At 44.8% G+C, this 24844-nt stretch overlaps 1 protein-coding gene across 1 annotated transcript in view; it reads right to left on the reverse strand.

Annotated features, from left to right (window-relative positions):
- The window catches only part of PARD3B (par-3 family cell polarity regulator beta), an 852378-nt gene that overhangs the window by 36870 nt on the left and 790664 nt on the right, over positions 1-24844 (reverse strand). The window contains exon 22 of the mRNA XM_087819630.1: positions 15523-15602. Coding sequence (XP_087675756.1) covers positions 15523-15602 — 80 coding nt within the window. The remainder of the gene's footprint in view (positions 1-15522; positions 15603-24844) is intronic.

Genomic DNA, 24844 nt, shown 5'->3' on the forward strand with positions numbered 1-24844 from the left:
CCTTTAAGAGTTACAGAAATCCTGCTAATTCTGTAGAGCTTACTTACTGAGTCACAAAACTCTCTCACTCACTCCTTCCCTCAGAAATGTGTACAAAATAATATTCATAAAAGAACTTGGCATGTGATTTAGGGGATTTCGAGGATCCCCTGAAACCAGAGGACAGTTTATATATGCCAGAGTAAGACCCCAGATTAAGACCCTCTCCTCTCACAGTTCCTCTGGGAACTGGACACATACATGAGCCAAATAGACATGCAGACTATCTCTCCCAGATAAGTCTCCTTCCAGTAAAACTGCATCTTTTGTCATAGGAATTAAAAGAGTAACTTCCAGTAATACACTGTCTTTGAGAAGCACACTTGGAGCTCTTCTCCAGCAGCTCTGAGGGGCACAGGGTACACGTTTAGGAGACTCGGGGCACACGCATCAGTTCAACGGGAGCCCAGTGCTCACGCTGCAGAGGGTCACAGCGGCCTGCAGAGGCCCAGGGGAGGAGCACGTTTTGCAGGAGGAAGTGCAGCCTTAAGAAAAAAGCCCATTTGCGTGATCCTAGTTCCTCCCAGGACACTGTAGACCTGGAGTCAGGTTCCGGGGTCCCTGTCACATGCTTCAGGACCCTCGTGTGTCCTGACACAGCCTAGTGGCCACAAGAGCAAGATATAAATGGACTCTGGTCAATGTGCGAGGACAAACTGCACAGACACCTTCCACAGTGTACAAAGCCATCCGACACGCGCGTCTAAACCACCACGTACTTTTTATGACTACAACAGTGTCACAGAGGCTACTGCCTGGAACTGTGTGATGAAAGTACATTGCTGCTTTGGATGACATGTGTGTTCAAAGATTTCCTGCAGTAGAATAAATAAATGAAAAATAAATAAAATAATAAATAACTGGAAGGAAATATGGGAAAATACCTGGTCTCATGATGTGAGACAATGTTTTGTATATAAAAGCAAAGAATAAACCATAAACCAAAAGGTCAAAGATTTAACTTATAAAAATGACCAATTCCTATTTACTGTAAATATAACTTAAAGTTAAGATAATGTCAACATATGACAAGATATTAATGTCCTTAATATATGAAGAGATCTAGTAAGTCGAGAAGAAAAAGATGAACACAAATGATATGCAAAAGATATGCTACAACAAACTGGAAAAAAAAAAAGCAAATTCCAATAAACATAAGAGAAAAGTTCAACCTTACTAAGAGTAAAGGGATTACAAATTAAAATAGTTTGTGTTCATGACTGTTATTTTTTAATCTATTAAACTGATAGTGCTGGTGAGGGTACAAGTTGGTACAGCATTTTTAGAGGTTGGTCAGGCAATATATATCAAAAATTTTAAAAATATTCACAGTTAGGAATTTATCCTGTTGTCTGTGTGGCTTATGATATATACTTTTGGTTCTCAGGAAGATGAGCTTAAGCATCTTTATTGGACTGGATGTGACTAATCCAGGCTTACAGGTTTCTTACATACAACTTTGGTATCTTAGCATAAAGTCTAACGCTAAGGTGAGATTGTGGAGACCACCAGTGCGGCATGACCAGGGCTATAAGACTGGTCCCTGCATTTGGACAAATTTCTGCTATTCTTAATTTGAGCAAAGGCAGTATGTTGAAATCCATGCAAAACTTGACCTGGTATGCGTTTTCAGGAACGATCATAAGTCATGTCATTACCATCATTCATTGCATGCATGAGTTAGGCACCTTAGTACCAAGTTTCATTTGCTGAGGCTTTCCATAATCCAAGGGGTATTCCCAGAGGTGCTGCTATATTTCAGTGATGTTCTAAGCATGGGCTCAACAGAAAATAGACTTGTCAAAGACATTGCATCATTTTGATGAATTGTATATTTGAGGGAAACAAAGAGAAACCAGAAATACATTTTTCTGGGGTGATGTTCTTGGGCATCTGTCAATGCTACAGTTGTTCGTTGAGTACCATATGGGACATAACTAATTCATAGAACACCTCCTCCAAAAGTAAATGCAGGCATCAAGACTGTCTGGGACTACTTAATAATTATTTATTTTTCTCTCATCAAAGGCAACTAGGGCTGATCCACTCTGGCCCCGGGGACTTCACACACTCACACTCACTAGTGTAGCAGGGCTGCTGTGCCTCACCCATATCTTGACATCACTTCTGGTCCACTACAGGACTTACTCCAAGTATTTGTTTTTTTAATATATGTTTTATTTTATTTTAAAGAGAGGAAGGGAGTGGAAGAGACAGGTAGAAACATCAATGATGAGAGAGAATCAATAGGCTGCCTCCAGCACGCCCCCTACTGGAGACTGAGCCCGAAGCCCGAGCATGTGCCCTGACTGGGAATCGAACCATGACTTCCAGGTTCGTGGGTCGAGCTCAACCACTGAGCCATACCAGCTAGGCTACTACAAGTATTTGTGCTTCTTGGCTGAGGCTTCCTCTCACCAGTGCACTGGATAGGCAGAAGTGCTGGGGAGTTAGCTCCTTTAGGAGCTACTCTTAGCCAATGTGGAGCAGGACTTGAAAGATACACAGCGCAATATCCTGCCCCTCCGTGGGGAGGGTGTGAGTGCATCCACACTATTTCCAGAGGGCCTGGCAGAACTGATCCCGCTGCCCGCAGCACTGACCTGCTGAGCAATGCGCTCCATGCTGGCATTCTTGCCTTCCCTTCGGCACTCCCCTTCTGCACTCCCTTCCAACGCTTCCTGGGGTCGCTTCCCAAATAAAACCACTTGCTCCAAAGTCTTTATCTCAGGGTCTGATTTGGAGGCAAACCCAGCCCAAGACTCCAGAATGAGGGCATTTTTAACTTTTGAGTTTGTACTAGAAAATTATGAGAACTTCCACTGTGCCTTGTTTGCTGTTGTTGATATTGCCCATGCAGATTCACCAAATCCTTACGCTTTGCCCCATTTACTTTATTATTGATTCTCTTTCAGATTTCTTCCCTTCCCCACCCCCTTTCTCTCGACATACAATATGCACACACATACACATATTAGTATACAGCCATATTATTATTTCCTGAACTATTTGAGAATTCCTTGGGGATTGTGCCTCTTCACCTCTAACTATTTCAGGGCATATTTCTGGAGAACAAGAATATTCTGTTTTATAAGCACAGCACCGTTCCCCAGATGATTTCCTCTCACCCTCAACCTTACGCTTCATGGGGTCAGAGCTATGCTTAGTCACAGACTGCCCAGTAGCATTAAGTCACCAATTCTTACTATATGAGAAAAATGTAATTTCCAGAATGAAATTACACAGTGACAGATATGACTGCTGTCCATGTAAGCAGTGAGGACCTGTCACAACCACAGACTGGCAGCCAGGCCCGTGCAATTTGCACCGATCACCTGCCTCTTCTTGTACTTTCAGAGTAGGAGACCCCGTGGGCTATCACATCATCACCCCTGATGTGCCCTGGGGTCTTCTGCTCAGTGTCAACGGATGCACGCTCGTATCACATCCTGGAGTAGCCGCTGCGGTTCCCATGCACCTTACGCCATCTCTATGCACATTTCAGGGGCTCCTTCCGGAAGTCTGAAAGGCACCTCCAATCTAGCACCTCCCAAACCATGCTCATGGCCCTCTCTCCAAACCTCGTCCTCTGCAGCCCTTCCGTTCCTGGGGGACGGTGCCACCGCCCACGCTGCTGTGCACTGAATTCGCTCTTGACACCTGGCCGTACTTACCCCCCCCACATGCAGCCCATCACTGAGGTCCATCAGTTCTCCCCACCATCTTTTCCATCTCCACTATCATCACGACCCCCCTCGTACACACCACCGCCATCTGTCACCTGAACCACAGCAACGGTCTTTGCGCCCACTCCAGCCTCCCTCCAATCTATTCTCCACCCTGCAGCTAGAAAAAAATAACTGGAACACAAATCTGAACATGTCATTATTCTGCTTAAAAGCCATTAATGGTTTCTAATTAGCGTTTGAACATATACAAACGGCTTGACTTAGCCACCCATAGTCTGACTTTCACCCACCTCGCCTGCTCTGCCCTCGCAGTCTCTGTCCCAGCACATAGCCTTCTTTCAGTCTCTCTGCTCACCATGCTCTCTCCACCACAGGGCCTCTGCACATGTTCTCTCTGCTTGGAATATTAAATGTTTCTTCTCTGTAACCTCCTCTAGACCATAGCTCAAGTCTCACTCCCTGCCTTGATTTGGTCCAATTTCCCATGAATGAGATAGCTCTCCTTTTTCACAATGGGCGGAGTTGCAATTTTATGTTTATTTTGTGACTGTACAACACTATCTCTTCCACTGCATTATAAGATCCACAGTACAGGGCTGTGTCTTGTGGGCTTATTATTGTGTCTTTGAGGCCTACAGAGCATATTGAACTTGGTAAGTAGTTGGTAAGGAGTTGCTGAATGAAGAAAGAAGAAAGGATAGATGACTTTTCTAGTCCATCTGTTCAGGCTAATAAAACTGCACAATTTACTCTGAATCATTCAGGACTGATCTGTAATTTTTAAAAATCAGATATGAAAGGATTAACCAGAAAAAGGAGAAACTGAGGAATTCAAGCCGTTGACAAGGTGATAGCATAAATGACCTGTCTATAACCGACCCACAGAAGGCAGTCATCGTATTATCTTGGCCACATTACCTGCAGCACATCTGGAAATTACTCACATAAAACATTGGCTAGAAGCTCTGTCTTGTATAGGGACCTGATTTTGATGTTGAAAAAAACTGTAAAGGGTATTGCACAGTCTAGACCATTCAGTATAAACTGTCAAAGGCACCAGCAGAGTAGTAGAAAGTGACCAACCACAAATTCCAACCCTGATTTTAACGGGACTGTTTCCAGCAGAAAAAGTTCACTGTGGCGAACTCCTTCTCAAAATAGCTCAACGTGCTTATTTGCCACCTTAAGGCTCTGCTGCAACAATTACAGCTCTCTCCAGTCCCCTGCACACACCAGGCTGTCAGACACTATCATTTCTGAAAATGGGTCTACATTTGCCTCAGCTACGTGCAAGCAATTTGTGGGCAGAAACCTTATCTGAGCAGTCAACACCCTGTCTTCACTTTCAAGCCATGGCCAAGTTTAAAGGCTACTAATGATGCCTGGAGTGTGCTGTTGGCGGAGAGTGGTCAATGAGAATTGCCAGGTTCCTACCTAACATGTCATTCCATGTCCGGCCATAAGGGTCAGCCTCGCTGATTGTGGAGTGGGACAGCCCTCTGTTGGGACGAGCCCCAACCACTTCTATCTGGGCTTAATTGAAGACTTGGAATATAAGCGGGAACACATTCTGGATGCTGCTCTATTTGTACCACCCCTTCCCGCATTTGTACCACAAATGTTTGCCTTCGCTAGAAATAATGGAGCTGGACCAAGGTGTTTCCTGGCAGAATGACTGAGGTCATGGGGCCCGTGTCACATGAAATCCAGGGCACAGATGGGCTCATGTGGCACCTCCACAGTAATTGACTGCCAAAGCTCTCTTCTCTGGACTTGAAGCGACAGTCAATAAAAGCCATCCCTCCGCAGTTTTCTGGCATGCACATCTCAGCCATGTCCCCTGAGGATCTGCCAGGACTTACATGGTGAAAGAAGCAACAATACTTTCCTGGCTACAAAAATTGCTGAAGTGGAACCAACTGCTATATATTTTTTAAACACTAGTATAACAAAGAGGCAGTCTTTAAAAAAGAGCCCTGTTTAAAAGATATTTCAGCTGGAAGGAAGTGAGTGTTTATATGTTTAGGGGAGCTCTGTGGTTCTTAGTAATTTTGAATGCCTATCACAGGTTTTTGCATTTTAATGTTCTGCAGTTATATGCTGCAGAGATTTGGGGGTGTTCTGTGGGGGGAGGTCAGCACAGCGAGAGCTCCTCAGTACAGGATGGTCACTGAATACTTCTGTTTACAGCCAACCTAGCACAAGACAACCCGATTCATGGAAGATCTAGAGGTTTCAGAGGTAGGAAGAGCTGGACTGAATTCAAAGCAGCCCCTTATCACTCTGTGTGTGATCTTGGCCATGCCACTTCGCATCACTCAGCCTCAGTTTCTTCATCCATAAAATAGGGATAATACTATTTCAGGATCGTTACTAGAAATAAGTGAGGAGACATATTTTAAGTACCCACTAGAGTTCTTGAGCATAATTAGATACTCAGCACGCGTTGGTTGCTACCTGCCATGGCCCATTCCAAGTGTTTCTGTGGAAGGGCAGTGCGGAGCACAGTCTGGGGCTGGAACCCGGGCCATGCACTTGGGGGTATATAACTGTTGTGCCTGCAAAGCCCTAGGCAGAGCCATGGATGTCCTTCTGGATGCTCCCTAAAGGAACAGAGCAGTTGTCGTTATGGAAAATGTGGCCATCGTGGTTTTACTTGGGGAACGCTGATCATAGTGATGTGAGAATAAAAATGGCATACTTCAAAAGTATTTTTCTTTTCCCCATAAATTCCCTACTATTTGTCTCACTGTATTTTATTACTCTTTCGCCACCTCTAGGTTTCAACATTTTCTATGTTCTTTGAGGACAGTCCTAAAGGACCATGAACGTGGATGTGTTTTAATGTGGTCCAGGCTCTCTTCCTTTCCAGGAACTCATGTTACTCAAGAAAAAAGCTGATGCATTCCAGCCTCTCCCTAAATTGTCTGTGTTCATGGCACCGCACAGTGAAATAAAACTCATAAAAAAAAGAGTTTGAATCCTCATCTGATGCCACTTTGAGGATGGATTGTTTTCTTCTATGAAATGAGCAGCAATCATAAGGACTCCTACCCAGCTAGACAGTGAGGGCAAACAGGGCAATGCATGTAAAACACCCAGCCCTCGGCAGGTACTCAGTACTTTTACAATACTCCTCTTAATTCCTTTGCCTTAACTGTTCTTAGTTTGATTTTCTTTTCAACTATAATTGGCCAGTCTAAGAGTAAACATGACACCTTTGAAACAATCTGCATGCAGATTTTGGTACATAAAAATGGAAACTCAACCCAGTGATTTTACTCTTAATTATTCCTGTTGAATAATCTCATGTGCTCATGCATTTGGGGTGCACTCGCTTTTCATCCAAGATGACTGTGCGTTTTCGTGATGAAATGTCATTTAAAATATGCATAAAGCACAGGCCTCATAAGCACACACAAACCAGAGAGTGTAATGAATTAATACATTCGGTTTATTCAGTGTCTCTGCCTGCGGTAGGCTGACATTAGGACGAGACCTGTGTACAGCAAACCCAGGGACTTGGGCCAAGGGACAGCTGCAAATGGCTGGAGAGATGGAGAAGACAGAGGGAGGCAGGTGCAGCGCGAGTGGTGTATCGAGCAAAACAGCTCAGCCGGGTCAAGGGACTCACCACAACAACGCCAGCGCATGAGCTTCTGGAGGCAGATGGCAGAAGGAGAGTATAGCAGGAAAACATGCAGAACCACCAAAGACTGTGAGAAATCAGGCGCAGGGCAACGCTCAAACCTGCGCAGTCGCCTGGGCACAAAGTAACCTTTCCTTCTGGCTGGCGGGGTGGGCAGTAAATGCTAAAACGACTGAAATATGTGCAGGAGGGAAAACATGGACGTCAGCCTACCAAGTTTAACACGTTTCAAGTTCAAGGCAATGCCAGATCTGGCACTCTTAAAACAGCAGGCACACACTCTTCCTCCAAAAAGAGTCCTTACCGAGCAAACATGTAGTAGTTTAGAATTTTCTATGGAAAATGAGGGAAAAAGGAAGAATCTGCGGAATGTAACATATGTGGTCCATCAGAGTTCAGTTAAAACTATTTTGGGGGCATCAGTACTGTAATGGGTCTTACGATGTTTTAAATCACCAATATTCTAACTAAACTCATAACGGAGGCCTTCGATTGAATAATTAATATCAAATATTCTAAGTGGCACCAAGGATATATTGCCTAAGAGGAAATGATGAAAAGTTTTATTAAAATGGACTTTTATCAGAGGAACTAAGTGACATAAAAATGATATGGCAGCATTAACCCCCGATCTCAGCTGTTCGGCATCTTAAGGCAGTGTTACAGGCGAGGGCTTTTTGCATTTTTCAGGAAGTTTGAGTTGACAATGGAGACATCTTAATCTCCCAAAGAATTAAATCGCTGCTAATTCATCATTTTGTCTTCTGCATTAGAGGGAGGCGGTGTCAGAGGGGCCAAACAGGCAGCTGGCTCTCCAGGGCAGGGACGTAGAGACTAGATTTCCAGTTCAGGGAGCCTGAGGAGCAAGGAGGAGAAGCTGAATCTGGTGGGGGAAAGAGCTGCCCTGGTCTTCAAAAGGCATTAAAATGTCAAACGCGGATATGCAGAAGATACAATCTAGACAAGTTCTTCGGCTCATCTTAGCATTCCTGCAAAGTCAGAGCAGCGGCCACAGCCATGAGCTCTGAAAGCTGCTTTTTCACAGCAAGAAAGGGCAGTGTAGATAAAGTTGTGCCACCAGGAAGGTGTCAGAGAGACTGGCCATGATTCACCGTATCAGATGAAGTGTGACAGGCCCCTGTGCGGAGACTTGTGGACAAGGACTGCTTTTAGCTGAAAGGACCTCAAATCCTGCCGTGACTGCAGGGAGCAGTACATATATTCTCATAAAGCATCTTATTGGACACACTGGCCTTGTGGCAGAGAGAAGGACTCAATTAGGCAGTGTGGGGACTTTGTCAACTTCAATAGGCGCAGATGGCCAAACCCTCGGCCACACCACGCACACATATACACCCAGTGTGATGACTGCTCAGGTTCTCGTTGAACTCATTTCATCGCTGTCTAGATTAGCTTCAGTGAAGACCAGTACTGTGGCACTGGTGGAAATCTTTGCAGAATCCGAATGTCACTGCCACCTGCTTAGCAAGTGTCCTACAACAATGCAAGGCTGGCAATGGAAACTTCAGTAGCTGTGAGCAGAGCAGAGACTAAATGCAGAAAAGAATCAGAGAGATGAGAGAGGGCGAGGGTCTTTCAGCAGTGAGGTAAATGACAGTCAAGGACGCAGCCGATGCCCAGACAAAATGCTCTCAAGTAGGAGGTGCTGTGCATGTTGCACATTTCCACGGGCAAAAGCATATGTAGAAAAGAAAGCTGAAACTGGCAAAATGAACCAACTGAAATGTTAAAGCAGAAGTATGTTCTTATGGCGCGTTCCTCTGATCTGAAACCATCCAACCCAGGACCAAAACACTGGGAACGCACTTCGGAAGCAAGTGTATTTTAGGTTCTCAGGCAGCAAGCATACGCTGTTTGCTGCTTCTGACGTTGCTCTTTCTACCAGGACTCAGTTCTAGGATGCTGCTTCTCATTAAGTTAAAGCTGCTTCAGGTTCAGAGAGATACTATTCCCCTCTCACGTAACTTACGTAACACGGGTGAGAGCGACGTGGGGACGGGAAGCCACAGGGCCTGCGCGGGCCTTTGTCTCACACCAGTCTCGGGAGAGAGGGTCTCTCGCCCTGGGAGTGTCATGAAAGTTTCCACCTGAAAATGTATCGTCATTTTGTTTCTTCTGGGTAGAGATTATTCTTAATCTTAAAGAACCAAAGCACCAATTTTCAGACACTGCTTTTCTAACTCTCAGGAGTGTTCTAACAGAACAGGATTCTCTTTTGAATAGGTGAAGTATATTGCTTAATGCTCATCTGGCAATTACACATTAAACTGTTCATATTTCAAGGGAAGGACTCGAGGGAGTGGGAGAGAATTGATTTTATGACAGCATTACGAAGACGGTGGAAAGGCATTACCTAACCTGTGTATTAGTAATGTTCTGTGTCATATGCAAAGATGAGTAAGGCACAGTCCCTGTCCTCAAAAGCACTTACAGTTTAGTGAGACAGACAGACCGGGAGCAAATAATGCAAGGGGGTGTGATAATCGCAGAATGTGGATATGACTCTGAGCTGGATAACCTGAGTCTCAGAGGTTAAATGGACAAACCTGCAGCCAGGGTTCAAATCCCAGCTCTGCCACTTTTAGCTGTTGAACTTGGGCAATTTTACGTACTCTCTCTATGACTGTGTCCTTGCCTATGACCTGGGGACAATAATAGGCTTGTTATTAAGTCATAGCGTTACTGTGAGCATTAAGTCAGTGAGCAGATGTAAAGCATTTAGAACAGTGCTTGGTACATAGTAAGTGCTCACCAAAACTTTGATTGATTCTAGGAAAAAGAGATGTTCTTATGAAAAATCAATACGTATATTGGAAAACAGTGCCCAGAAATAGTCAAGAAAGCTTGGGAGGAATTCTTCCCACAACTTACTTATATAAAAACCAATCTATTCTCATCTGTATATCAATGTATGAGAAACCTATTATATCCATGGTCCTATGTTAGGTCCTGGTGATGGGTGTAAAAATGATGGATGTAAAACAGAATACTCATTTCCAGGGATTTATAATCCAATGGGGGTGGAAAGGGACAACGAAGAATCTTAATCTAATTCAGGGTATTTTCGGTGGCACTGGAAAGGTGCCAAACAAGTATCATAGAAGTTAAAGACAGAAGAGCTAAAGGAGGCTTGGCTTTTGGCCTGGGGACTTTGAAGTGTCTTGGAGGTGAAGGGATGGATGTGTCAAGCAGACAGTTGGAACTGGGTCACAAGAAGAGTGAGATGGAAGGTCAGCCAGTTCACTTTGAAATCAACATCACAGTGATGAGAACTGAATCCGCAGGCTGCTCAGACAGAATCTATACAGAGGAAAGGGCTGGAGGCAGGATCAGCTGGAAATATCAATGGCAGGGTCAGAAGCCTGGGCAAGAGGCTAGAGTGTCAGTGGGTGGGGTGGAAATAGAGCCGACAGGTATAGGCCAGTTTTTCCTAAAGTAGGAAATGCGGGAATTGAAAGGAGGAAGGAAGGTTGAGGGAAGGCCTTTGTTTTCTCTGATGGACTAGAGTCAAGTTCAAGGGGTAAGCCCTGCCACCTGAACCCTGCTCGGCTATGAGTCATTATAGCTGCATGCTCAGCACTGCCCGGTCCTGAGCCAACAGGAGGATCTTGGCAATATCTCAGGATTTCCTCCCACCGGTAAATAGAGTGCTGCGCCCACACCCTCTCTGTCCTGGGAACGAGCGCATCATGTTCAGCATTCCTGGCCACCTCACATTGGATATGGTCTCCACCACTGGAGAGATTCTAAGCCTGAGCCTAAGTCTCGTTGGATAGACCATGGCTTCCTGCTTACACCTGAGTCAGCCTCCTGCATCCCTTATATAAACTTCCATCTATATGAGTTGCTGTCTCTTAGCATGTCCATAGCACAGCTTGTTCAGATCGTCTCAGCTTGCTATGTCCTCTTGCCCTTGACCATCTGGACCACTGGTCCTTTCTCAGAGTTGGCTAATCCTTCAGCCTCACTTATACCCGCAGCCTCCCGCACGCAGCTATTAGCTGTCTCCTTCTCCATGCTGTGGGATTCTCAGCGAACTGTGCAGCCGAGCCTCTGCATTTTACTGTAGTAGGCAGGGGAAGCAAAGCAATTGCCAAGGGGCTTAAAGATGTAGCCTAGAGAGGGCCAGTTGTTGGCACAGGGTCCCTGAGAAGCCAGTGAGAGTGAGCTCTGCTGTACGAGTTTGACTCGTTAAAGAAAGGAACACATCTTCCCCCAGAGATAAAATTAAAAGACTTAACGATATTAAAACAAGTCTTTAAAATATGTTAGGTGGGCTCTTCACTAAGGGTTTTGCTTGTATTATTGTATTTAATACTCATACCAGTACTACACAGGGGCCCTAATGTCATCCCCAATTTGCAGATGAAAAAACTGAGCCCGGAGCAGTTAGATCCTGGGCCCAAGGTCACGCAGGTGAGAAGTGATGGCTGGGGTTGCACTTATGGCCTGACTCCAAGGCCTCGTCTCCGCCTTTCCTCAGGAGGTGCGAGTTGAAGACGACAGAGGGAATCTGCAGAGTAGGGAGCAGCAGCTGAGAAGCTGATGTTGACTATCTCAGGGTCATAAAGGAAAGGAAGTGAGGTCATCTCTGGAGATCGGGCTTGGGGGCTTAGTCATCTTCACAGAAGTTAACGGGAGTAGAAAAGGGTTGGAACGGCCACTGTGGGACAGTCAGGGGAGTTGACAGCGCAACTAAAAGGCTCTGGACAGCAGCGGGGGCCCAGCTGGGGCTGGGTCATGTGAATTCTGTAGTGAAACCCGTGAAAGCAGTTTTATGAGTTTCTCCAGCAACCTCTCGCCGCCCACGTACGTGGGATCACAGAAGAGATGTGGAGCGTTTCTGCTTGCTCCTTGGGACTCAACACTTGATTTGGAGCCCTGAAGAGCAGTGTCATGTGCTGATGCATGGAGCCATCTGCAGAGAGGGGACAATGGGATCCCACAGGGCCAGGGATGGGCCAGGTGGGGATGATGGAGGCTTGAGATAGGAGGGTGAGAGTTCACTGCTGAGGGACTGGCCAGGAGGAAGCCTGTGGAGCCCGAACGGGGCCGGGGAGAATTGAAATGGGGCTGGGAGGCTGCCGTGAAAAAGAAACCGTTAGCAAAAGTGCATACATCGATGTCCCCTTGTTACAGCCCCTTCCCTACTCACCCAGGGTGAGTAACAATTTGTGTCAGGCGAGGATAAGGGAATGCTGATTTCATTCTGTTTACTACCAAACAAAATCAGGGGCTGGACAGGATGGTAAAACATGGGCCTTGGTAAAAGCCTGGCGTTTGCTAACGAGGCTGTATTACAACCGTGGCTGTATTACAACCACGCTCTGCTTTCCAAAACAACACCCCCAGGAGAAAAGAAAGAAAGCCATTTTTCTTCCGAGACTTAACATTGCTTAACAATAACACTTAACATCGCTTAGCCCTTAGCCTCAGGCAGCCTCATAACTACTAAGTGCTGGGAATTGTCTTTCCTGGACTAGCTAGGGCGCTGGCTTAATGTTGTGAAGTGCCATTTAGCCTGGAAGCGCCGCATGGGCCTGCTCTAAAGATGACAGAGCTCCGGGAGAGCACGGCAGGGTGCCCCTCGACCTGGGCTACCTACCATCTCCCTGCCCACTGGGAAGCAACTTCTCTCTGGGTCACTGGCTCCAAATCTGGCCTATAAATCCACATTACTGAGTTTATCTTGAAAACTATCCACCAACAACACAGGAACCAAACCAGTCAGTAGCATATTAAGTCCCTTATAAGGTTGGCCATCGACTTCCTAGAGATAGAACTATTCTTACTTTTATTTAAAGGAGAGAGCAGTGGAGCTGGTGTGATTCAGGTAAGTGGACAGTAAAATCTCCAGGCCTGGAAGACCAGGATACCAGGGTAGCTGTCGGGGGCGCTCAGAGCGGAATCCGCACACCTTCTCAGAAGCCAGCAGGGTATCCACTGCCTCCACGTTCTGCAGCTTGGTGGGTAAATAGGGAGGCCCTCCCAGCCCCTCAAGGATTGGAGCACACGGCTGAGGCTCCTTTGCACCTTCCTTTTAGATATTGAGATGGAAACTCGAGTTTGAGCCCCCCCCCCCCATTTAAAAACCAGTGCCAGGGACCTCTCGGGCATGTGTCAGAGCCCTCTTCTTTCTCCAGCATGGCAACCTGGCTGCCAGGTAGCTACAAGGGTCTGTTTGCAGGTGCAGCTAACCACTCCTGCCTTTGTGTTTGTGTCTGAGTGGACTGTTTGTCAAGAGGCTTCCGTTCAGCTACAGGGATATTCTCGGGGCTGGCAGGATTTTATCAGTTCATACATTGTGATGGTAGCTCCAGGGCCACAAACAGCATAAATGTATAGCCTTTGTCAGAAAACACCCTCCACAGTATTCAATCCTAAATTAGACTTGTTTAGATTCAGCCATGATAGAGTATTTCAGGGCTTATTAGTAAAAATAAAGAGAAGTTGGAAAGTCAGAGGACTTTATGTTAAGAATGACGGATCTAAGCGTTTGTAGGGCCGTCATAAAAGGTTGATTTGCTGCCTCCTGTTCTAGACTGCAGGGTCCTGAGGACGGACTCACTGTGTCTCCGGTCTCCACCTTCTCGGGGCCTGATACAGAATAGATGAGCAATAGACATATGGGGAATGAATGAATGAATGATGGAAACTTAGAGAATTTTCAGTGTTCTGTCTGTGCTTTTGATTTGTACCAAAAAATCCATTTCCTCAGTCTGAGTTCAGGTTGGCCAGGAAGACGTTAAACTGCTTCCAGTTTTCCTTTTTTTTTCTCCCCTCTCACAAGAACATACTACTTTCCATCTGCCTTAACCACAATTTCCATACACTTTAACATTGAAAGCCAGTAATTTTATATTTAAAACAAATTTTGGAGACGACTTCCATCTTTTTAAAATGAAAACAAAGTACTAGGCCAGGGAAATGCAGAGAGAGGGCGGAAATCAAGGATGGGGAAAACTGTGAGGCAAAATATAAAAAAAATAAAAGAGGGAGTAAAAAATATAGTGGTACAGAAGCTTTAAAAATATTGTATTTTGGGTATCTTGCCCAATCCGTGTTAAAAACTGGTTCTCTGCTTGACTTGAGATTTTATTACATTTGACAATCAACATACTATGTATCAGAGCAGATGGTCACTTAGGCTTTTCCTATTATAATCTTCAGGATGTTACTTTTGTTATAATTTGTTATGAATTTACACACAGAACTGTAACCAACACACAACGGGGTAACTCCAGTTCTGAGTTAGCACTTTCACACCCAGCTTTGATGATCGGTTCAATTTAGGGTCCTCCTCTCCTTTTGAAAGGAGATACTTTGTAACATTTCAGTTTTCTGGCTGTCACTGACCTTTCTTTGTCCCACCCCCAAACCTCACTAATTCTCACACTCTCAACACATTGAACTCCCATAGTGGCTGCAATGAATGTACGTTTGGAAAGGTTTCCTCTTTGTCATGTGCTACTGAGAGCAGGCTGAAATTATTCTTCATCTCGCAGATAAGAGCACTGACCTTTGAGAACCGAGTCTCATTTTCAGGGGTGTCTAGTTACCACAGTTACAGCATCGGTGGATCACGTTAGGCTAGAGTCGCCAGACGAACTTTTCCCACGCAGTTCTCCCTTTCCCGCACTGCGCCCCTGCCTCTCCTAAATATCTGCTTATTGCCTAAAGAACACGGTCAGTTTCCAAATCAAGCAAAGGACACCTTCCCAGGTTCACATTTCTCTCCTGCTTTTTACCACCCATATGGAGCTCCCAGGGTTAAGGTTGGCTTGCCCTTCCTCGTGGGTACCTCCTAGCACAGAGGATTTACTATTTTATTGTCTCCGAGCTTGGTGCAGGGTGTTCAATACCATTTTTATAGCAATGGCTCAGGATTTCCATTCAGTATCCAATATTCTTGCTGACATGTTCAATTGCAATGATATACTATTTTCTTCCCTTAAAAATAACCCACAAGTGTTTCAATTATTAGCACAGTTGTGAAGATGGCCCTGTGGCTGCTGCAGACAGCAGCGAGGCAAAATTATACCATATTCCCTATTTCTGAGCCGGATTTGCTCTCGCGTAGACTGCAGTGAGGGCTTTATGTGCAGGGGAGCGGGCGGGCCGTACCTGGGTAAGGAGGCGTATTGCCTCTCCATGCCCTCGAAGCGGACGCCGTGCGCGCTCCCATCCGGACCCTTTCCAGCCACCTGTGGAGAGAGGGGTAATTAGAGATGAAGATCCATTAGACACCCCGGTTACTGACAACGCGTCTCCAAATGATCATCAGGGCACAAATGCCGCTGTCGCCTGCCAAACATCAAGCATGGGAAAGCGGGCGAGAACGCCATCGCTGTACCCATCGACGGCGAAGCCACAAACATGGCACTTAACAACAAAGTCACTTCTTTCAAAAACGGGTCATTGTTGAACCGACTCCTTCCTGTCACCGTGCCAGGGATAACCTGTAGGCTGCGAGACAGCTTAAAAAAAAACAGCTTTAATTTTTATAACAGCTTTAGACTTACAGAAAAATTGAGTCGTGCAGAGAGTTCCCCTACACCCAGTCTCCCTGTTACTAACATCGCACGTTAATATACAACTGATGAGTCCGTAATGATACATTGTTGTTAACTAGAGCCCACAGCTTATTCAGATTTTTACCTAATGTCTTTTTCTGCTCCAGGATCCCATCTTACAGTTAGTCATCACGTCTCTGTAGGCTCTTACTGGCTGTGACAAGGGCTGTATTTTCAAAAGCACCTTTTCAGTGACACCGTTCTATACGAGTCGTGTTGGTGACAGCCAGCTAGGTACTCCACAGCTTCCACGAAGCCCTTCCTCCCCTGGACCTCACTTAGTCCCCTCGCTTAGGAACAACCAAAGAGAAGTGATTGCCTGTTTTCTACCTAGTGCTGGTCTTCGTTGTTTTCCCCTTTCCCATGTTTGCCTCTCTTCTGTTCTCTTCTATCAGCCTCTGAAATTCTGATGGGCAGTGACTGTCCCAGTAGTTTCTCAATAAAGTGTGTTAGTTCCATGAACCTAAAAGACTTTATAGTCCTTCTGTATCTATCATGCTAAGAAAGGATAAATGCTTACAGGTATCTAAAAGTACTTGTTGCCCTGGCTGGTGTGGCTCAGGTGGCTGGGCATCGAAAGGTTGTGTGTGACTCTGTTCCTGGCCAGGGCACATGCCCAGGTTGTGGGCTTGATTCCCGGTGGGGGTGGGGGTGGGGGTGGGAGGTAGCTGATTGATGTTTCGCTCTCACACGGATGTTTCTCTCTCTCACTCTCCCTTCCTCTCTCTCTAAAAAAAAAAAAAAAATCAATAATAAAAAAAAATCTAAAAGTACTTGTTGACTGACCGATTCCTCACCTGTTCATGTCACCATGTGTGGCTCTGTGGACCACTCGTGGGCCTGCTCTTGCACTGGGGTAGCCCTTGCCTAATGGGCCTGAAAGGGGTAAACAGAAAACCTGGACTGTTATTTTGGGAGAAAGGGAGAGTTTACCAGGAAACACAGGAAGTAGGAAAACATTTTCTAGGTATTACTCCACCTGGAACTTATTTTCTTCCTACTCAAAAAGTCCTAGCTCTCTATAAAATCGCCATCCCAGCCTGGGCGGTGCTTGTAGGGAGGGTTTGTTGGGGAGGTGTTGCAAAGCACGTGTACACACTTATTTAGAGTAGGAAAGACTATTCCTGGTGTTGACTGATTACAGGAGGCCCTTCAGAGTGGATCCTACAAAACCTCTTCATATTTCACCAGTACCTGGAACAGTGGCTGGAGTTATCTGAGAGGACAGCCGCCCAGTGAGCTACCTGGGTAGGCTGGAGACAAATTACAAGCAGCTCAGAGACAGGGCTTAACACTGACCTTTCTAACAAAGGCCAGGGGCAAGGATGGCGTCTGACAGACAGGGGACCAATAAATGGTGCAGAAAAAGCAAGACAGAAGTAGTGTCGCCAGCCACTCCCATCTAAGGTTTCTTTTGTTTTCAACCTATTTTTCTAACGGAGGAAGAATGAACAAATACAAGAACTATGCTCAAGATTATTAATTGTGGTTGTTGGAAAAGATGATGCTTATGTATCCCCAGTATGGCTGTAGACATTTACAACTAATCTTTTTCTTGGGGCCACAGAACTCCAAGTTGATGCTTTCAGGGTGGACATCTAGAGCTGCCTGGCCCAATAGTCAACATCCTGATGTCTCCAGGAGGTGCCACCCAGCCTGGCATCTGGTGAGCTGGCCGCATGCTAGATTCTGTGAAGTACAGGGCCATCGGTATCCATCAGGAGCTTTCAGTCTTGTTGGGAAAACAAGCGTCATTAATGAAATAATTAAAGGACGCTGCAGGCCAATGTATGACCCAGGGCCGTTCAGGATGTTACGGAGAGTGGCACAGATGACACCTGAAGGTGTTAGGAAGAAATTCATGCCCGTAGCAGAACACGGGCCAGGCTTCAAAAGATGGATGACACTCTTTTACGCCAAAAATTATTCTTCTTTGCCGATCGCGTAGGTATTTAAATGGCTTCTCTACTAATATCACAGCATCTTGAAGGCAATCATGCGGTGAGTGATCCCTGAGGACCTGGTGCACCCTAACGCCATGTAGGAACTACATTCAAAGCGAGGGGCAGGGGCCGGATTTCTCCGTTGCTTTGAATACAGAGGAGACAGGCCTGCGAACAGTTACGGTGCAATGGGATCACTGCTAGCGTGTCAGGCGGGGAAGGAGGCAGCGGGGGTCCCAAGGAACAGCCCCCCGAGTCCCCTGGGAGAGCGGAAGACAGCTTCCCACGGGTGCTGAGGCCTCCGCTAAAGCTTGAATGTGCATGAGGAGATGTTAGGGGCAGAAGGGCAGGAAAAGGCATCCTAAGTAGCGGGAGCAAAAGCGAAACAACACGGAGGCTTAAGAAAAAGCGCTGTTTTTTTCTGGGAACGCCGAGATTTTGGTTGAGGAGGAAACAGAGGCTATGAGGAAAAGGGCATCAGTGACAGTCGGCAATACGACGGGCGCTCTACCCTGGCCACCACCATCACTGCCACCACGGCGAGTGCTTTCTCATGTTCAAACTGACTTCATTCTTTAGAGCAGTTTTATGTTCACAGCAATCCGAAGAGAAGGCCCAGCGGATTCCCACCTGCCTCCCGCCTGCACTCACGCACAGCCGCCCCGCCATCAGCGCCCCCAGAGCGGGCACCTGCTAAGGGACGAGTCAACGCCGACACATGGCCGCTGCGCAAGGCCCATGGTTTCTGTCGGGGCTCATTTTCGGTGTGGTGCACTCTGTGGATCTGCCCAAATGTGTTCCATGTTTCCACCACAGCATCACACAGGATATTTTCACTGCCCTGGAGATTCTCTGCTCTGCCTACTCATCACTCCCCCTTCCCCCGCTGCAATCCCTGGCCACGACTGATCCTTTTACATATTTTTGACTTTTACAGAATGCCATATAGTTAGTATCAGAGAGTATGTAGCCTTTTTATATTGGCTTTTATTTTTTTTAAATATAACTTTATTGATTTCAGAGAGAGGAAGGGAGAGAGAGAGAAACATCAATGATGAGAAAGGCGTCATTGATCCGCTGCCTCCTGCACGCCCCCGACTGGGGATCGAGCCCACAACCCGGGCACGTGCCCTGACTGGGAATCGAACCGCGATCTCCTGGATCCTAGGTCGATGCTCAACCGCTGGGCCACGCCCGGCCGGGCTCTATTGGCCTCTTTTACCTTGTAATATGCATTTAAGTTTCCTCCATGTCTTTTCACAGCTTGATAGCTCATTTCTTTTTAGTGCTGAATAATATACTATTGTCTGGATGAACCACGGTTTATTTATCCGTTCACCTACCGAAGGACATCTGAGTGGCTTCCACGTTTGGGAGCTAATGAATAAAGCTGCTGTAAACATCCATCGCAGGTTTTTGTGTGGACCTAAGTTTTTAGCTCCTTTGGGTAAATACCAAGGAGCATGATGGCTGTGTCATATGGTAAAAGTATGTTCCGTTTGGCGAGACACTGACAAAACAATCTTCCAAAGCGGGTGTACCATTTTGCGTTCCTTCCAGCAATGAATGAGAGTTCTCATGGCTCCACATCCTCGCCAGCATTTGTTGTCGTCGGTGTTCCAGATTATGGCCGTTCTAATGGGTGTGTAGTGGTGTCTTATTGTTGTTTTAACTTGCATTTCCCTGATAACAAATGGAGAATAGTTTTTCATATGCTTATTTACCATCTGAATATCTTTTCTGGTGAGGTGTCCATGAAAGCCTTTGGCCCATATTTTAATTGGGTTGTTTGTTTTCTTTTTGTGGGGTTTTAAGAGTTCTTTGTATATTCTGGTTAACAGTCCTTATCAAATATGTCTTTTACAAATATTTTCCCCCAGTCTGTGGCTTTTTTTTTTTTTTTATTCTCTAGACAGTGTCTTTCGCAGAGAAGAAACTTTTTATTTTGATGAAGGCCAGCTTATCAATTCTTCCTTTAATGGATCACACCTTTGGTGTCATATCTAAAAAGTCATTGCCAAACCCAAGGTCATTTAGATTTTGTTACCAATGTTATATTGTAGAAATTGTAAGTCTGTATGTTAATTTTTTTTTTTTTTTACATGTGGATATCCAGCTGTTCCAGCAGCATTCATTGAAAAGACTGTCCTTGCTCTATTGTGTGGCCTTTGGTCCCTTGTCAAAGATCAGTTGATTATGTGGGTCTATTTCTGGCCTCTCTATTCTGTTTCATTGATCTACGTGTCTGTTCCTTCACCAATACCACACTGTCCTGATTACTGTAGCTTAATAGTAAGTGTTTAGTTGGGTAGTGTCAGTCCTCCAATGTGGTTCTTCTCTATCAATACTGTGTTGGTTATTCTGGGTCTTTTTCCTCTTCACATGAACTTTAGAGTTAGCTTGGAGATCCACTAAACAACCTGCTGGGATTCTGACTGGGATTGCATTGACTCTGTAGAAAAAGTTGGGACTAACTGACATCTTGACAATAATGAGTCTTCTTATCCAAGAACATGGACTATTTCTCCATTTATTTAGTTCATCATCGATTATTACAATTTAACATTTATTTGGCACTTATTGAATGTCAACTACAAGACTAAATTTTCTTTTTTGCATTAGTCCATTCAATCCTCTGAATAACTGCAATGGTTGCCCCATTTTGCAGACGAGAAAACTGAGCAGTTGCCTAAGGTCATAGAGCTAGTACACAGACTACCTGAGGTAAGGATCAGGTCCTTTTGCCCCCAGGATCCAAGCTCTGGAGATGCAGACCTAAACCAGATCTTAAAGGAGCTCACAAGCCATGCCAAGGGACTTGATTTTTTCTTTAGGTGATAGTAAAACCTGAGACATGATAACGGATAGGACATATTTATAGGCTGGAGAGATGATTCTCGCCATAGTGTGGAGTTCCAGTGCAGTCTGAGCCAGAGATGATAAAGGCCTAAACCAGGGTGTACTCAAAAGGGTGGAGAAAAGGGAGTGACATAAGGATGCTAAGGAGGTAGTTTTGATAGGACCGCCTGAAGATTAATGGGAAGGATGTGTGTAGAATGATGCCCAACTAGATGGGTTTGGTAACTGTCACTAAGATGGACTAAAGGAAGAACAAATCTAAGGGTATGAATAAGAGCCGGTAATACTTAGATATATTAAGCTTGAGTTGGGACATCTGATGGAGCTGTCTGATAGATAACTGAGTATAAAGTTTGTGACTCAGAAGAGAAGTCTAGAATAGAGATGTAGAATTGGAAAATAGTTAGCCCCTAGATGGTCCCTAAAACCTTGGAAAAGAATTGGAGTGCCCAGAGAGAGCCTGTAGAGACATACTAGAAGAAAATACATGCAACGAAAATAGGAAATATAATTCTCTTAGAAACACTATCGCTTAAGGGACAGGCAAACAAAATAGAACCTAGGAGGGAGGTTGCTAAAAAGGAGGGAGTTGGTCTAGGAAAGAGTGTTAGCAGGAGAAAAGAATCCCCTGAAGGAGGGAACAGCCAGCTGCGTGAAAAGCAGTCGAGCGCTTCTTCTGTAAGACAAGGTCCGCGGTCTGCCGGGCGCGTTGGCGCGCTGTACCAAATCCCCCAGCCTCGTAGGGTGCAATCTGAACTAGGGAGCCCCGAAAGCTAAACACTGCCTTTCCCGGAATTCCCGCACAGTCAGTGTGCTGGGTGTAACTTTAGGCCACACCGTCTGAGAAACGGAATCGAGGCAGTGGCCACGCTTCCCGCGTATTCCGCAGGAATGACTGAAGGGGTGCCTGGTCTTCCTGTAGCAGTTTTGGCAGATGTGCCGAACACGGCTCGTTTCTGGGGTGGAGGGCTAGCTTTGGGGTTGACGGCGCTAGAGGTGGCTTCCTGATTGTGGCACCTTCCTAATTACGGTGGCTCCTGATACGGGCACGGTTGTGTGGCTGCGGAGCCAAAGGCTCCGTGTGGAGCAGCAGCAGCTCCCTCTGTGGCCTGGTTATGTAACGTGGCCGGGGAGATTATTCCTGAAAGCTTATCCAAGAATTTGTTTCTTTAGCCTTCCTTATGATTCTGTAAGCCCATTAATATGGTGCAATAAATTTGTTTCTACTTCAACTAGCTCATGTGGATTTTGCTCTCTGCAACTGAACAGTGACTAATAACGTCTGCAACCGCGTATGCTGGAATTGGCAATGAGATGGCGACCGGTGCTCTACCGAGAGTGATTTCCGTGTATTGATGGGGACGGAAGGCCAGATTCGACGGTGTTGAAAATCTTCACAGTTTTCTAATAAATAAACAACCACTGGTTGTACTGTCTTATGCTCTCACGCTTAGAAAATGAGATTAATATTTTCAAGTAAATAAACATTTGTTAGTGTCTCCTAAGTAGAGTCACATGCTAAGTACTCTAAGACACAGAGATGAGAGAAAGTCCTCTCCCTCAGGGACACAGTTAGCTAATGGAAAGGATGGGAATAAATTTGTGATCCATTATTTAAAAAAACAGATTTAACTGCTTTTTCTCCCTAAATAAGTATTGTGGAAAACCATCCAAAGATGACTTCTGTTAACTTTTATAAATATATACATATTTTAATGTTATGTAGAGTTCCCCCCCAACCATTTATTATTGGCATTTTCCTGTGCTATTAGATGTATTTCACAAACGTGAATAATCACGGCTCTCTAATATCCCATTGGTGGATAAGTCATAATGAATCTAATCCCCTCCTGTAATCTGATCACCCACCGTTTAATATCCTAATCAGAAATGGTGCCAATGAAGATTATTGTGTTGGGTACAAAGATTCTTGCAAATAGCTGGGAATTGGGGGTAAGAAAGTGCAGGTAGAGGCTGCCTAAGAGAAACTAATTACAAGTTATATTTAGGTCCCTAGGAAGCCAGGCCACTTCAGGGGTGTGTGAGGGGACAGAATAGGCCCAGGCATTCATAAGCTCATTTCTCATTTTGCTCTGTGTGCGAGAAGACTCAGAAATGCTCCTGCTCGGAGACCTCCTTATTAGGTAATTTCCCTCATCACAAAAAAATAAGGTCAGTGGCTTTGATCCAATTAACTTTTTTTTTTTTTAAAGAAGCCCTTTATCTCACTTGGTATCATGTAGGGCTTTGTGGTTTTTTGTGTGTGTTTTTTTTAAGTTAATGACCTAAGTATGCATCTGATAGAAATAATCTTGACTTAAGCCATAACAGAAACCTTGTCTTTCCACAACACTGTGATGTAAGGACTTAGGCTTGGATCGGTGGCCCATTTGTCTTCCTCTACCAGTAAACCCCAGGGAGTGAAACTTCAGAGAGCTTATTCAAAACACTTGAAAAGCTCATACCTTGGTGTGCCTTGCACATGGCAGGAGATCTTCTTTGGCTGGATTAGGACAGCCTCTGACAGCCTATCAGGTGGGTTTGGTGTTGGGAGGAATGTGGAATTAAGATGCTTTTGGTCCATGGGAGTTCTCCCAATTCCATTCCCCCAATGCCTGCTGCTGGCTGGGGTGTTAAGAGCCTTATTAAAATAAAGCTATTAGCCTTTTTTCTACAAAAGCAAGGAGCTTACAGTCAGGGTTCCTTAAATTAGTATGTATATCTCACCCAGCATTGTTAGAATCAGCAGTTTCACAGAGCAATGTACTACAGAGGCCCTTTAAACCCCTACCTCCCCCATTTTCAGACTAAGGGCAGAGGGGAAATTTAATACCCTTTCAAACATTTTTTTTTTTTTATCAATTCACTAAAAAATAAAAGAATAAATCATACAACATTTTCTGCAAATGTGTGATGATAAAAAGTGCAAAGAATTCAAAATTAACCTGTTTCCCAGTTCCTATGGGTTAGGACACATTTTTGCCAGTGCTATAATTTATGTCCCGTAAGTCAGTTTTCCCGAGGAAACGTAAAAGGTGCTGTGATGGGAAGGCTGTGTGAAGTCACAATGCAGCTACTCACTTCTATAAAACATCCTCATTTACAAAAATGTCTACTCAGAGCCATTACAAAGTATGAGTTTCATGCTGCCAGACACATCATAAGATTAAGATGCGAAGTATAAAAATTTAGATGCCGTTTTAGGAAATAGGCCTTTCATTTCAAGTTGGTATCCTGACAGATACTTTTGATCAGTTTCCAGAAGCTTTCTTTTAATTACTCTGCTCTTACCTCGCTATAGGTCTGGTCGGGAGAGTTTTAAAGGAATCAACATGATGGGAAAAAAGTTAGGAACATGGATTTGAGCATCTTCTAGCATTAAGACATTCTGCTAAAATGCTATGTATTTGGAGGGAAAGTATCCTCCATTTGAACAAAAAAAAATTAATCAAAATGGGTTGTTCAATTATTTCTCTTTGTTAATGTGAAGTGCATTATTCCTGAGATGCATTTTCAGAGATGCTGTCTAGAGGGGCAAAAGTACATACACTCGTTCAAACCATTATTTCTGAAGTGTTTATTTTCTCTAATTTAATTTCAGTAATTTTGTCAAATAACTGGGTATTCAGCTTATAGACAAGCTTAGAACATCTGCTAGTTTGGAAAAGACAGCAAATAAAAATATTTTAAAAATAACTCTTGCTTAAGCCTTTTAACCACTCTGTGCCTACATTTTGCTCCCTTGTAAAATGTTAGAGTTAAAATATTGTAATTGAAATAAATCCTTGAAGTCCCTTCTGACTTATGCACATTTATTAAAGCTATCTTGCATACAGTTTCCACATTATGTTCACCACTTACACCTCATTAATATAATAACTAGATGTAGGTACACAACAATTATTTTAAAGCTGAGTGACAAAGGTAGCAAAGTAATCTGCAACATTGTAAAATTATAAAGTATTTATTGGAATTCAAGCATTAAATATTCTGCTAGCACCAAGTACTAGCCATATGTACACCAAGCCACGTCACATCTTGATAACCTGAACTATGTTTCTTCTGATTGTC

This window comes from Miniopterus natalensis, chromosome 8, assembly GCF_054644295.1.
Source record: "Miniopterus natalensis isolate mMinNat1 chromosome 8, mMinNat1.hap1, whole genome shotgun sequence".
Taxonomy (NCBI): Eukaryota; Metazoa; Chordata; class Mammalia; order Chiroptera; family Miniopteridae; genus Miniopterus; species Miniopterus natalensis.